The 12,643-nt window shown below is 42.9% G+C and overlaps 1 protein-coding gene across 2 annotated transcripts in view; it reads left to right on the top strand.

Annotated features, from left to right (window-relative positions):
- Positions 1-12,643, top strand: part of LOC124795419 (CREB-regulated transcription coactivator 1-like) — a 372,101-nt gene that overhangs the window by 124,583 nt on the left and 234,875 nt on the right. For both annotated transcript variants that reach the window (XM_047259442.1, XM_047259443.1), the window contains one exon: positions 7,920-8,046. In XM_047259442.1, coding sequence (XP_047115398.1) covers positions 7,920-8,046 — 127 coding nt within the window. The remainder of the gene's footprint in view (positions 1-7,919; positions 8,047-12,643) is intronic.

Below are 12,643 nucleotides of genomic sequence, written 5' to 3'. Positions count from 1 at the left end.
ACCCCATCCCCATGTCCTTTGAGCTGGAACATACCGAAAGCTGACTGGGGACTTCACTCCTCCCTGGCGACCTTTCCGGACCACGATTTTCTCAGTTGTGACAGTCAGGTCGAATACCTCACGGCTGTTATCATCAATGCTGCCAAACGTTCCATTCCTCGTACTACCTCTTCTTCACGTCGCGTTTCCATCCCCTGGTGGAATGAGGCTTGTAGAGACGCTATTCGTGCTCGACCACCTGCTTTACGCACCTTTTGCCGCCATCCTACGTTGGCGAATTGTATTGGATACAAACGACTCCGAGCGCAATGCCGTAGAGTCATCAAAGACAGCAAAAAAGCTTGTTGGGCCTCTTTCACCAGCTCCTTTTACAGTTTTACTCCCTCTTCTGTCCTCTGGGGTGGCCTGCGCCGGCTGTCTGGCATTAAGGCCCACTCCTCGGTACCTGGCCTGACTTCAGGTACTGAGGTCCTTGTTGATCCTGTGGATGTCTCCAACGCCTTCGACCGCTTTTTCGCGGAGGTTTCAAGCTCCGCCCATTACCACCCTGCCTTCCTTCCCAGGAAAGAGGCAGAAGAGGCTCAGCGACCTTCCTTCCACTCGCTGAATCTGGAAAATTATAATGCCCCCTTTACTATGCGGGAACTCGAACGTGCACTTGCACTGTCCTCTGCTCCGGGGCCGGATGCCATTCACGTTCAGATGCTGGCCCACCTTTCTCCGGCAGGCAAAAGCTTCCTTCTTCGTACCTACAATCGCGTCTGGACCGAAGGTCAAGTCCCCATGCGTTGGCGTGACGCCGTCGTTGTTCCTATACCCAAACCTGGGAAGGATAGACACCTTCCTTCTAGTTACTGCCCCATTTCTCTTACAAGCTGTGTCTGTAAGGTGATGGAGCACATGGTTAACGCTCGGTTAGTTTGGATTCTTGACTCTCGACGGCTACTTACCAATGTTCAATTCGGCTTTCGTCGCCGCCGCTCCGCTGTTGACCACCTTGTGACCCTGTCGACATTCATCATGAACAACTTTTTGCGAAAGCGCCAAACGGTAGCCGTGTTCTTCGATTTGGAGAAGGCTTATGATACCTGTTGGAGAGGAGGTATCCTCCGCACTATGCACAGGTGGGGTCTACGCGGTAGCCTGCCCCTTTTTATTGATTCCTTTTTAACAGATCGCAAGTTTAGGGTACGTGTGGGTTCCGTATTGTCCGACGTCTTCCTCCAGGAGAACGGAGTGCCTCAGGGCTCTGTCTTGAGCGTAGCCCTTTTTGCCATAGCAATCAATCCAATTATGGATTGCATTCCACCTAATGTCTCAGGCTCTCTTTTTGTCGATGACTTAGCGATCTACTGCAGTGCCCAGAGAACATGCCTCCTGCAGCGCTGCCTTCAGCGTTGTCTAGACAGCCTATACTCATGGAGTGTGGCAAATGGCTTCCGCTTCTCTGAAGAGAAGACGGTTTGCATCAACTTTTGGCGATATAAAGCGTTCCTTCTGCCATCCTTACATCTCGGTCCCGTTGTTCTCCCATTCGTGGAAACAACTAAGTTTCTAGGGCTCACACTGGACAGGAAACTTTGTTGGTCTCCGCACGTCTCTTATTTGGCTGCCCGTTGTACACGTTCCCTTAATGTGCTCAGAGTTCTTAGTGGTTCATTTTGGGGAGCGGATCGCACTGTCCTGCTTCGCTTGTATCGGTCCATAGTCCGATCAAAGCTGGATTATGGGAGCCTCGTCTACTCGTCTGCTCGGCCATCCCTCTTACGCCGTCTCAACTCCATCCACCATTGGGGGGTTATGTCTTGCGACCGGAGCATTCTACACTAGTCCCGTCGAGAGTCTTTATGCTGAAGCTGCCGAATTACCATTGACCTACCGGCGCGACGTACTGCTTTGTCGGTATGCCTGCCGGCTGTTGTCAATGCCCGACCACCCCTCTTATCAGTCCTTCTTCGCCGATTCTCTCGACCGTCAGTATGGGTTGTATGTGTCTGCCCTGCTAACCCCTGGAGTCCGCTTTCGTCGCCTGCTTCGACAATTGGGTTTTGTCCTCCCTACCACCTTCAGAGAGGGTGAGAGCCCGACACCACCGTGGCTCCAAGCTCCGGTTCATATTTATCTCGACCTCAGCTCGCTCCTGAAGGAGGGTACTCCGGCTGCAGTGTATTCCTCACGGTTTGTCGAACTTTGTGCGCGACTTGCCAGTCACACCTTTATTTACACTGATGGCTCCAAAACTGACGATGGTGTCGGCTGTGCCTTTGTCGTCGGGGCCGGCACCTTTAAATACCGACTCTTCGACCAGTGTTCCAGCTTTACGGCCGAGCTTTTTGCTCTCCATCAGGCCATTCAGTATGCCCGCCGCCACCGCCACTCATCATATGTACTCTGCTCTGATTCACTCAGTGCTCTTCAGAGCCTTGGAGCTCCATATCCGGTCCATCCCTTGGTGCAACGGATCCAGCAGTCCCTCCATTCTTCTGCTGCTGATGGCTCTCTTGTCAGCTTTCTGTGGGTTCCCGGCCTAGTAGGAGTGCCTGGGAATGAGGCTGCTGATACTGCAGCCAAGGCTGCAGTCCTCCTGCCTCGGCCAGCCTCCCATTGTGTCATGTCATCTGACATTAGTGGGGTTGTTTGTAGGAGGCTTGTGTCTTTGTGGTGGGATACTTGGTCATCACTTCAAGGAAACAAGCTCCGGGCAGTAAAACCGTTCCCAACTGCTTGGAAAACCTCCTCCCGACCATCTCGGCGAGAAGAGGTCCTCCTGACCAGGTTGCGGATTGGGCATTGCCGGTTTAGCCACCGCTACCTGCTCTCCGGTGACCCAGCCCCGCAGTGCCCTTGTGGTCATGCATTAACAGTGCGCCATGTTTTATTGTCGTGTCCCCGTTTTAGTCAATCTCGTGTTGTCCTGTCTCTGCCATCTACTTTACAGGATATTTTAGCTGATGACACTCGAGCAGCTGCTCGTGTTCTTCGTTTCATTACTTTGACTGGCTTGTCCAAAGACATCTAACTCCTTCACTTATTTTATCTGCATCTTTGTCAGAACTTTCTGAAAATGGTACTTACATAAAAAACACCCCTCATAGAACTAAGGCAGGCAAGTAACAAAACTGTCTACATGTAGTGGACAAGAAGAGTAAAATTCAGGTACAGTAGAATCTATTTACGAGGGTAATCCCAAAAGTAACAGAACTCTGTTTGTGTGGCAGTTCGTCATACTGCTACGAAGAGTGCTTCACGTGCTGTGTGTAAACATGCGCACGCCGCGCTGAGGCACTCAGTCTTGGCTTGGCAGCCGTTGATAATGGAGCTCCCGTTCCATGTTACCGCCAACTGCGAATTGCGTGCAGTTATTTGATTTTTGAATGCAAAGGGCACTGCGCCAATTGAAATCCATCGCCAATTGACGGAAGTGTATGGTGAGTCGTGCATGGATGTCAAAAAATGTTCGTAAGTGGTGTAGAGAGTTTGCAGCTGGTTGGACCGAAATTCACAATGAATGAAGGAGCAGGAGACCGTCAATTTCTGAGTAGTCAGTGTTGAAGGTTGAGCAAAGCATGCATGAAGATCGTTGGATCACCTTGGATGATCTCTGTACGTTGGTTCCTAAGGTTTCCCGAAGCAACGCTCACAAAATTTTAACTAAATGAACTACTGGAAGGTGTGCGCAAGATGGGTGCCACGCATGCTGACTATGGACTACATGTGGCAACGAGTTGATGCTTCCCGCGCATTTCTTCACCGCCTTGCAGACGAACAGGACAACTTTCTGGACTCAATTGTCACGGGTGACGAAAACTCGGCATACCACTTTACACCTGAGACCAAGCAACAATCATGCCAGCGGCGGCATCCTTCTCGCAGCATGATGGCGAGCTGGTATAACATGGGCTTACAAAAATTGCCACAGTGTCTAAAAAGAATGCATCGACAGAAATGGTGATCATGTTGAAAAATAGCTAAACGTTCAAGCTGTAAACTGATGTAAACTATTGTAGGAATAAACAGGTCTATGTACTTATAAAAAAAAATAGGAGTCCTTACTTTTGGGATTACCCTCGTAACAACAGAGTCATTACAATAGCAGAAACTAATGTTAAATATATGAAAATGTCAATGATAAAACAATTTATCTATTATTAAAGAATGGAAGCTTGGAAGACTTAGAACAGTTCGCATCATTTAGTGCTTAAGGAGTCATAGTTATTTAGAATAAACTTAGGTTTATACGTAGTTCATTAATTTAGTGTAAACTTGGGGTTCTGGTTCAAATTTTGCAAAATTTCAGTTTCTTAGAGGCTGTTGATGATATGTCCTTTTGGGTGGTGGTGGAAGATTCTGAGCTTTGTGTTGATGCCTGGGATTGAGTGTTTACAGGCCTTAAGGTGCCTACTTAAAGCTGATTTTGAATTGCTTGGTTCCTGATGTTCCTTAAATGTGACAGCAAACATCTACCATGTTTGGTGGTATGTATTGGCAATAACAGTCCCCAAACTTAATTTTATATATAATGGACTGTATGTGTGGTTTTTTGTTGCGGGTTTCCTGCCATCTGAATTGAAGACCTACTTGATTTGCTATATCGAAAGTTGGTGCATCGTCCAATTTTCCTTAGCCATTTACACACTTTCACAGATACTTTGTAGTACTTCATACTGTTCACGTCTTGATTCACTGGTGCAAGGTAATCTCCTGGTTGATACTAGTGCACTTCTTTTGCATAACTGCTGCTCGAGAGAATCAACAATTTCTGTTGAATAAGTGTGGATTGTGCATGTAATCAGTTGGAATTTTTAGTTATGATTTTGTACACTCAGAGGTACATCATGTAAATAATGTACTATGGCGCACAATGTGGCTACCTTGTACTTCTGTGGAAGATTAGATAACTTGTGAATAATGCTGTTGGTGGTCGACTCCATTCTGTAAATCTTCATACATGATATTACTGCCCAGTAAAACAAAAAATGTATTTGGGGATGCATACCATTCAGATCTTGTTGGAATTGGATAACTTGTTCCTTTGAGCTGTTACAAAGAAAAAAATCATCATCTACAGAACACCAGTGATGTATAATTTTGTTTATGGGTGGTATTTGTTTGAAAAAAATTTGGGATGCAATGTGGGTGATTTAAGTATTAGCAACTATGTTTGAAAGGTTGTGTTGTCCATAGACAGCATCCCCAAATCGAAAGTAGTTGCATCAAGGACCAGCTGGAGGAATATAATGAGCTCATTAATGACTTCTGTACCAAAATTAGTGTATTGTTTCAAATTATTCTCGATGATGAGGGTCATTTCCTTTCAAGGGATGTTAGTGTACATGTTGGTGACATTCAAGCTGGCCATATATGTTGTTGGGAACACAAATATCATTTAAGCAGACAACAGGCTCATGTTGATTTTTAAATACATAGGTGGCTGGCTAATGGTAATACTTGTAAAGAAAAGAGTAATCAGTGGAGTCTGTGGCTATAACAGTTGCTCTAAGGGGAGCATTAAGCTTATGTATTTTCGATGTACCTCTTAATGTGGCAGTTTCAGGATTCATTGGTAATAACACACTTTTTTGAAAGGGGTCAAATATTTTTATGTTTTTAAATGCGATTTTGATTTGATATTCATTAAAATTTTTGAAGTTAAATTTCAAATAATAAGCTTTAGTGTTATTACTGCTAATGAAATTGCGATCTTTCTGTGTGTATTCCGTGTACAGGATGACAACCGAGGTGCAGCCTTTCTGTCTGTACACATGATCATGGCTCAATTGTCCTCCAGTTTTGTATTAATATTGCAGACTAGCAATTGATCTGTAGTTAGGATGTGATGCCTCTGTGTTACTGACTCAGCGAGTACATGAGTATGTTTCTGAGGTAACTCATGAGGAGTGGTCATATTTAACTTCACAGAGATTTAGTTTTTGTCAGCTATAATGCACTTTACTTTGTCTAAATCAGCAGTTGTGTAAGCTACTAAGTCTATTTTTGTATGGTTGAATGTAGGGTACGTGTTATATGAGAGGCCTTTGTTAAGTAGTTCAATCTCATCAGCACTGAAACAAGTATTAGTGTGATTCTCTACCTTACTATGGAATTGGAAGGAACGTTTGGGGGTTTATCTGAAGTAGATGTGTTAGTTCCTAACATAAGTCTTTCAAGCTTCCATTTGTGGGTGCTTATTGTTTTCTCACCAAAGACTTTTGTAATGTACATATTGTGCTTATAAGCATAGTCGAAAGTGAACTAATTGAGCCCTTTAGCTAATTGTAGGTGAGCTACGTATGCTTTTTTATTCCAGCAGTCTTTCTTGGAATACAATGTTCGAATTTGTTTACTCTCAGCTGCTCTCATGAGCTGCTGTATATATTTTGAGAAGTGCACATTAGTTATGTTAAAGCACTTTTTGACGTAATTAGGGATAATCTTATCGATAAACATGCTGGTGGTTAACTTAAGCAATTTCTTGAACGTTTTGAAGAGATGGTAATATGTTCCGACTGCCCATACAGCACTTCAGTACAAAATATTTGAATAGGTGAACATCCACAAACTAGGAACATATTTATAGAAAAAAAAATCTACTACAGTTGCCAGGAATTTTCTTAATTTATTCCATGACTGGTTTTGAAGGTTAAAGCTCAATCTTCAGCAACTGCCAACAAGAAAAGGGGCTACTAATGCACAATTACTATGGGACTGACATACAAGAATGAAAGCTACAGTTGTGGAAAGTGGTGTACTCACATAATTATGGGAATGTAAATGTGTGGCAATTGGGCCAGTCAGTTTTGGGGAATCTCATCCACGTCAAACAAATGCAAGGCACCGGAACAAAAACACAAACTTTGGCGAGGGTTCCGGACAGAAATGTACTCAATAATAATGTAAACAAATAAGAAACTTCACTCGCACATAGGAGAAGCAACCACAGTGACCGTCTGGACAACACGACGTGGAAATGACTAGTGCAGATGGCCCAGAAGTCTGCTGACTGCAGTAGCAGAAGTGGCTGACGTAGGAGTCAATGAGGTGGGGAACGGAAGTTAATGTCTGTGTGTTGGAGAGTAGTTTGTATAGCAGGCATTCTTTGATGATTCTACAGTGAGTTTGACAAATAATATTTATTGCTGTCTCACCACTGAAAGTAACATTCCACATCACTCCAACAGATTGGACGCTATAGGCAGCCGTACTGAGTGTCCTGGACTGAAACTGTGACTGCAGCTGCCTTCTGGAGTGTGCGCAGTGGCTTAAGTACTCTGTGGCAGAGGAACATCTGTGGGCTCTTGAGCATCATGTGATCCGTGGATATAAGATAGTCCATAATAGCATCACCACCTTTGTTGCTCCGCGCACTGCTTGTGTGCAACAGAAGTACGTCAGCTGCAGAGTGTTAGTACGTTAGTAGCCTTTCTCTTGCTCGCAGTTGGTGGCACCTGAAGATGAAGCTGTAAGCTTCAAAATTGGTCATGGAATAAATTAAGAAAATTGCTGGCAATTGAAGTGTGTTTCTTTTCTATAAAAATGTTCCTCAGTTGCAGATGTTCATCTGATCAAATGGTTTTGCATGCAACAAGGCTTGCAGTGGGTGAGGGGTTATCACACAGAATGACAGTCCTGTACCAATTCACAGATGTTCTTCAATCGTCTCATCTAAATTCACAGCTTACATGTCAGGTCTAGTGAAGGAAGCATATCACAGCTGCGCGCTCTGCAACTTCAAAACCTATGTGCAAGTGGGCACTGCTTAGTGTCTGCACACAGTTTATCAGTAACATATTATCAACTCTCTTGCCGTCCTAAGCAACAAATCGTACAACTCAGTTAGTAGTTCCACATTGAGTTCTGTGTTTAAGTGCAGTAATGATTTCTGAAAAACTAGATCCTCATATTGTTAACATTTCTTTTAGTTGCTGATGGTTCATTGTTGGGCTTAGTGGTTGTTGACCCAGCTGATTCTAACCGAAAACCTATTTCGACAACAGTTGATGGTCGACCACGTTCAAGCTGTGAAGTTCCGAGAGTACCTGGAATAAAGTAAGTGTTTAATTATGTGCATAATATTCCCCTTTAATACTTCTGTAGCTGGGAATATGATGTCTGTTCAAAAAATTCTGGAACATTCGTAATTTCGTGCCAACGGTGCATTGGAGTGAAATGCAATTGACTTTCCTGCAGATGCGTGTGTTTAATGTGTAACTGCTGGAGGTTTCATTCTTGTATGTAGGTTAGTTATTGTTCACTGCTGTACTGAATAGAACGTTTTGTCACACAATTCGCAAATTTCAGGATGGAATAGTTAGAGGAGCAACGCTTCTGCATTAAGTTTTGTGTGAAACTCAATAAAACCATTACGGAGACAGACCAAATTATGCAGGAAGTCTATGGGGATGAGTGCTTAAACCATGCTTGGTGTTACAAATAGTTCACACAGTTCAAAAATGGCCGGATGGAAGTTAAAGATAACCCTCGTTCAGAATGCCTGTTGACGTCTACTGATGACACTCATGTCATGAGTGTCAATGAAATGGTGTGTGCCAATCGATGACTGACTGTCAGAGAGATTTCAGAAGAATGTAACATTTCAGTTGGATCATGTCATGAAATCCTGACACAGCATCTTGGAATGCATCATATTGCTACCAAGTTTGTCCCATACCTCATCACTCAAGACCAGAAGACCTTCACCTCGCAATTTGTGAAGAGCTTTTGGATTTTACAAATGAAAACAAGATGTTCCTTAAGAGAATAATAACTGGTGATGACAAATGTGTCTATAGTTATGATGTTGAGACTAAGGTTCAATCTTCACAGTGGGTTGGGAAAGGTTCTCCAAAACCAGAAAAAGCTTGTCGGGTCAAATTTCACAGCCAGGCTGATAGTTCTTTGACTTTTAAGGATTAGTTCATCATGAATTAGTGCCAAAGAGCAAACTGTTAATCGATGGTACTATCGGGATGTGTTGCAACACATGCGAGAAAATATGAGAAGGAAACGGCCTGAAATGTGCGAGACAATTCCTGGCTCTTGCATCACGATAACCCCCCCCCTCCCCCTCCACCATTCATCCCCATTGGCATGTGATTCTCGCACAAAAAATGTGCTGCCTCATCCTCTGTCCTCTGCACACCTGCTCGCTGTGAATATGTAAAGTAAAAGGTAAGCGTAGAAAAATTCTGTGAGCAAAGTTCTTCAATTTTTTGAACAGACCTTGTATGTTTCTTGTTGTGCTGTCTGTTGAATTAGTTTGAGTAATACAAGTATAGTTAAGACTTCACATTAAGCAGATATTTGCTTTTGGCTTGGTTATTTTCACTTTGAAAGAAATGCTCTTCAAATTCTTGAAATTAACTGCAAAACTTAAAGAGTTTAAGGAAAAAGATACATTTTATGCTTATATGAATGAAAACATGAACTGTGAATGTTCTGCTGTGTTTATTCATAGTTGTAAATAGGCTTTAATCTTAAAACGTCGCCATCTCGCAATACCTACTTAAACTAAATAAGCAATACTATCCATTGACAGCTGTTTTCCATTTATAAGTATGTAATTACTTTGTTAAGCAGTTAGAGAAGAATCCAGTAATTTGAAAACCACTTTTTACAGTGGCTAACAAATCAGGTATTCCTGCAGAGAATCACGTGGAACAGCAGATCGTGCCTTCAGATTCTGATTGTGTGTATTGTGTTAGAATTATGTGATTAGTGGTTAGTGCAGTCAGTAAATTTATAATTTTTTCTATTGAGCCAGTTTGCACAGTGGTCAACGAATGGGATTTGCATTCCAGGTTTGGTTGTGTTCAGTTTGCATTTTTATTGCTCATTAGTTTTAACTATTATAATTTGCGTAAACCCAGTACCACACTTCAGATTCCTAATTGAAAATGGACACGAAGAATGAGATTGCCTTTAGAACCTCCATTACATTATTTAATGGCAGCAGTGTTCCTTCTTACTGTTTGCAGTAAAAGTATACATGTTGTGAAGTAATACGGGGCGAGTGAAAAGTCCTTGGACACCTTCATAAGTTGGAAGATTAAAGGGAAAATTGAAATATGATGATGGGAACATAGGTTTGATGTGGGGCGGCAACTTTTGGAGTGAATGTCATTCATGGCCGCCATATTGAAATCCGCCATTTTGAATTAATGGGAAAAAAGGGGGGGGGGGTGTATGACACATCAAATAACACTCGCTTGAGCTCTGGAATTGGGTGGTGTAATTTGTTTTTGTCTATCTTGTACAGTTTAGAGGTTATTAATGTTCAAAGTTGGGAAATTATCTCCATACCAACTGCTACAACACATGTTCTATGTGTTGTCCATCCCATGCAATGCACAACTGTAGTCGCCGTAACCACTCTGACTGCACACGGAGGAGAGTGTCTCCTGCAATTTGGTCACAGGCGTGTTGTATGTGTTCCTCCAGGTGTCTCAAATCACGGATGCTCTCAGCATACACTATCTGCTTAAGATGTCCCCACAGATAAAAATCAAGGAGCGTTAACTCAGGGGATCTGGGTGGCCACTTCACGGGATCGCGGCGACCAATCCACTTCCCTGGCCGTTGTTCCTCCAACCATTCACGGACACCAATGCCATAGTGTGGAGGGGCTCCATTGTGCTGAAAATAAGATGGAAAAATACCATCATTGTTCAGTGTGGAAGGGAACGCAAGGTCCTGCAGCAGCATCAGATACTGTGGTGTAGTTAAGGTGTTGTAAATCAAAAATGGCCCAGTGATGCGGGTGTCCCATATGCCACACCACACCATCACCTTCACTGGACTATGTTCTCGAAGTGGGGCAACCCAGTTCGGCTGTGCGTTACTCCAGTATCGACAATTATGTCGATTATCCTCCCCGTTCAAAGTGAAATACGCCTCGCCACTGAACAGTATTTCCTTGGCAAACGAAGGATCCAGTTCATATTGTTCAGTAGCCCACAGGCAGAACTCCAACCACCGATCAGGGTCATCCTCGTTAAGTCGATGTTGCATCTGCAGCTTGTAATGATGCCACTTGTTGGTGTGCAATATCCGGACAACGGAGGTTTGGCTTATTCCACATGCTAGGGCCACATGACGGGTACTTTGTTTAGGACTTTTCACAAATGACGCAACAATCACAGTTGCAGTTTCCTCATTGGTGGCAGTCTTTGGTCGCCCACTATGTGCCCTATTGTGAACAGAGCCCGTCTGCCAGAATTTGGTGATCACATGAGCCACCGTGCTGTGTGATACCGGTTCTCTGTCTGGGTGCCGTCTGTTGTAGTCAGCTGCTATTGTTCGGTAGCTGCGTTCCCCTGATATAAGGACGATTTCGATCTTCTGTTCACGTGTCAGACCCATTTTAGATCACCTGGAAAAAAGAGTGACATGAGTCGGTATCAAGGTAACATTGAACATTAATAACTTCTAAACTGTACAAGATCGACAAAAACAAATTACACCACTCAATTCCAGAGCTCAAGCAAGTGTTATTTGATGTGTCATACGTCATACACGCCCCCCCCCCCCCCTCCCCCCCACAAAAAAAAAAAAAGCTTCTTGTCAGATTCGGAAATCATGATGTTAAGGACATGGATGTTGAATATTTAAGGTTGCTACACGAGTAATGAACATCAGTTTATATTAGCCATGTGAATTTAATAGACAGGAAACTTCAGTGAAAATTATTTTTTGACAAAACAACATGAAACTGAATAGCGTGTGCCATACTACGAGTAACTTGTCTGTCTAATATTCTATACGAACTTGTAACTACTTTCAACATCCGTATTATTTTCGTAAGCAATAGTGATTTTACACTAATGCAAGATAGATAGAAACTCACTAAATTTCTGTTAGCACACAGCCTGGATAGCCAACACTATTAGACTAAAAATAGTACATGTTTTAGTAATGATTACTAACTTTGCTGGTGTGCTGCTGTTCTTTAATATTATATTTACGCAACATTGAGAACCATACACCAATAAGTAGAGAAGTCAGTAAATAAATACTATTGTCAGCTTGGCATGCTCACAACTCGACACTTATGAAAGACAAGTAAACTGATTTAAATGCATACTGAGGTGGTAGTTTGATGCAATATGTAATGGTCTTGACAAATATGATTTATGCACAACAAATATTTGAAATCTTGGACAGTAAAGGTAGCAGTGATATTTTGTAGAAAATTGTAGGATATTTAATGATTAAAGTATCAGTTTGTGTTTCATCCAAGAACATAGAGTTGAGAGAAGGAAAATGGAACAATCTTCTTATGTTAAGTTTATCGCTCTACTTTGTTTCACAAATGAAGTGAACAGCAACTTCACTCAAGCTCCTAAGTTAAGGGTTCTTTGGGAGCCACAAAAGGTGATCAATAGTGATAGTGTGTGACGTAAAAGGTACTCCGGCAACACTTTGACACTGTCACAATAATATGATTCAAGGCATCCCATAAACCAGGCATGAGCACACCTGTTGGGAACAGTGTACTCCACTTTTGGTGTGCAGAATGAGAAATAGGATGGGATATCTTAATGTGGCAATACTTCATGCACAATGGCACTCCATGCTGTTTATCAGGTCGCCTGTTGTGGCTAGTGCTATTGCCGCCAAACGCTGAACAACTCCACTCGGAAAAACA

Source organism: Schistocerca piceifrons, chromosome 4 (assembly GCF_021461385.2).
Source record: "Schistocerca piceifrons isolate TAMUIC-IGC-003096 chromosome 4, iqSchPice1.1, whole genome shotgun sequence".
NCBI classification, from domain to species: Eukaryota; Metazoa; Arthropoda; class Insecta; order Orthoptera; family Acrididae; genus Schistocerca; species Schistocerca piceifrons.
Note: the sequence above shows the minus strand (reverse complement) of the source record. Positions and strands in the feature narration are given on the sequence as shown.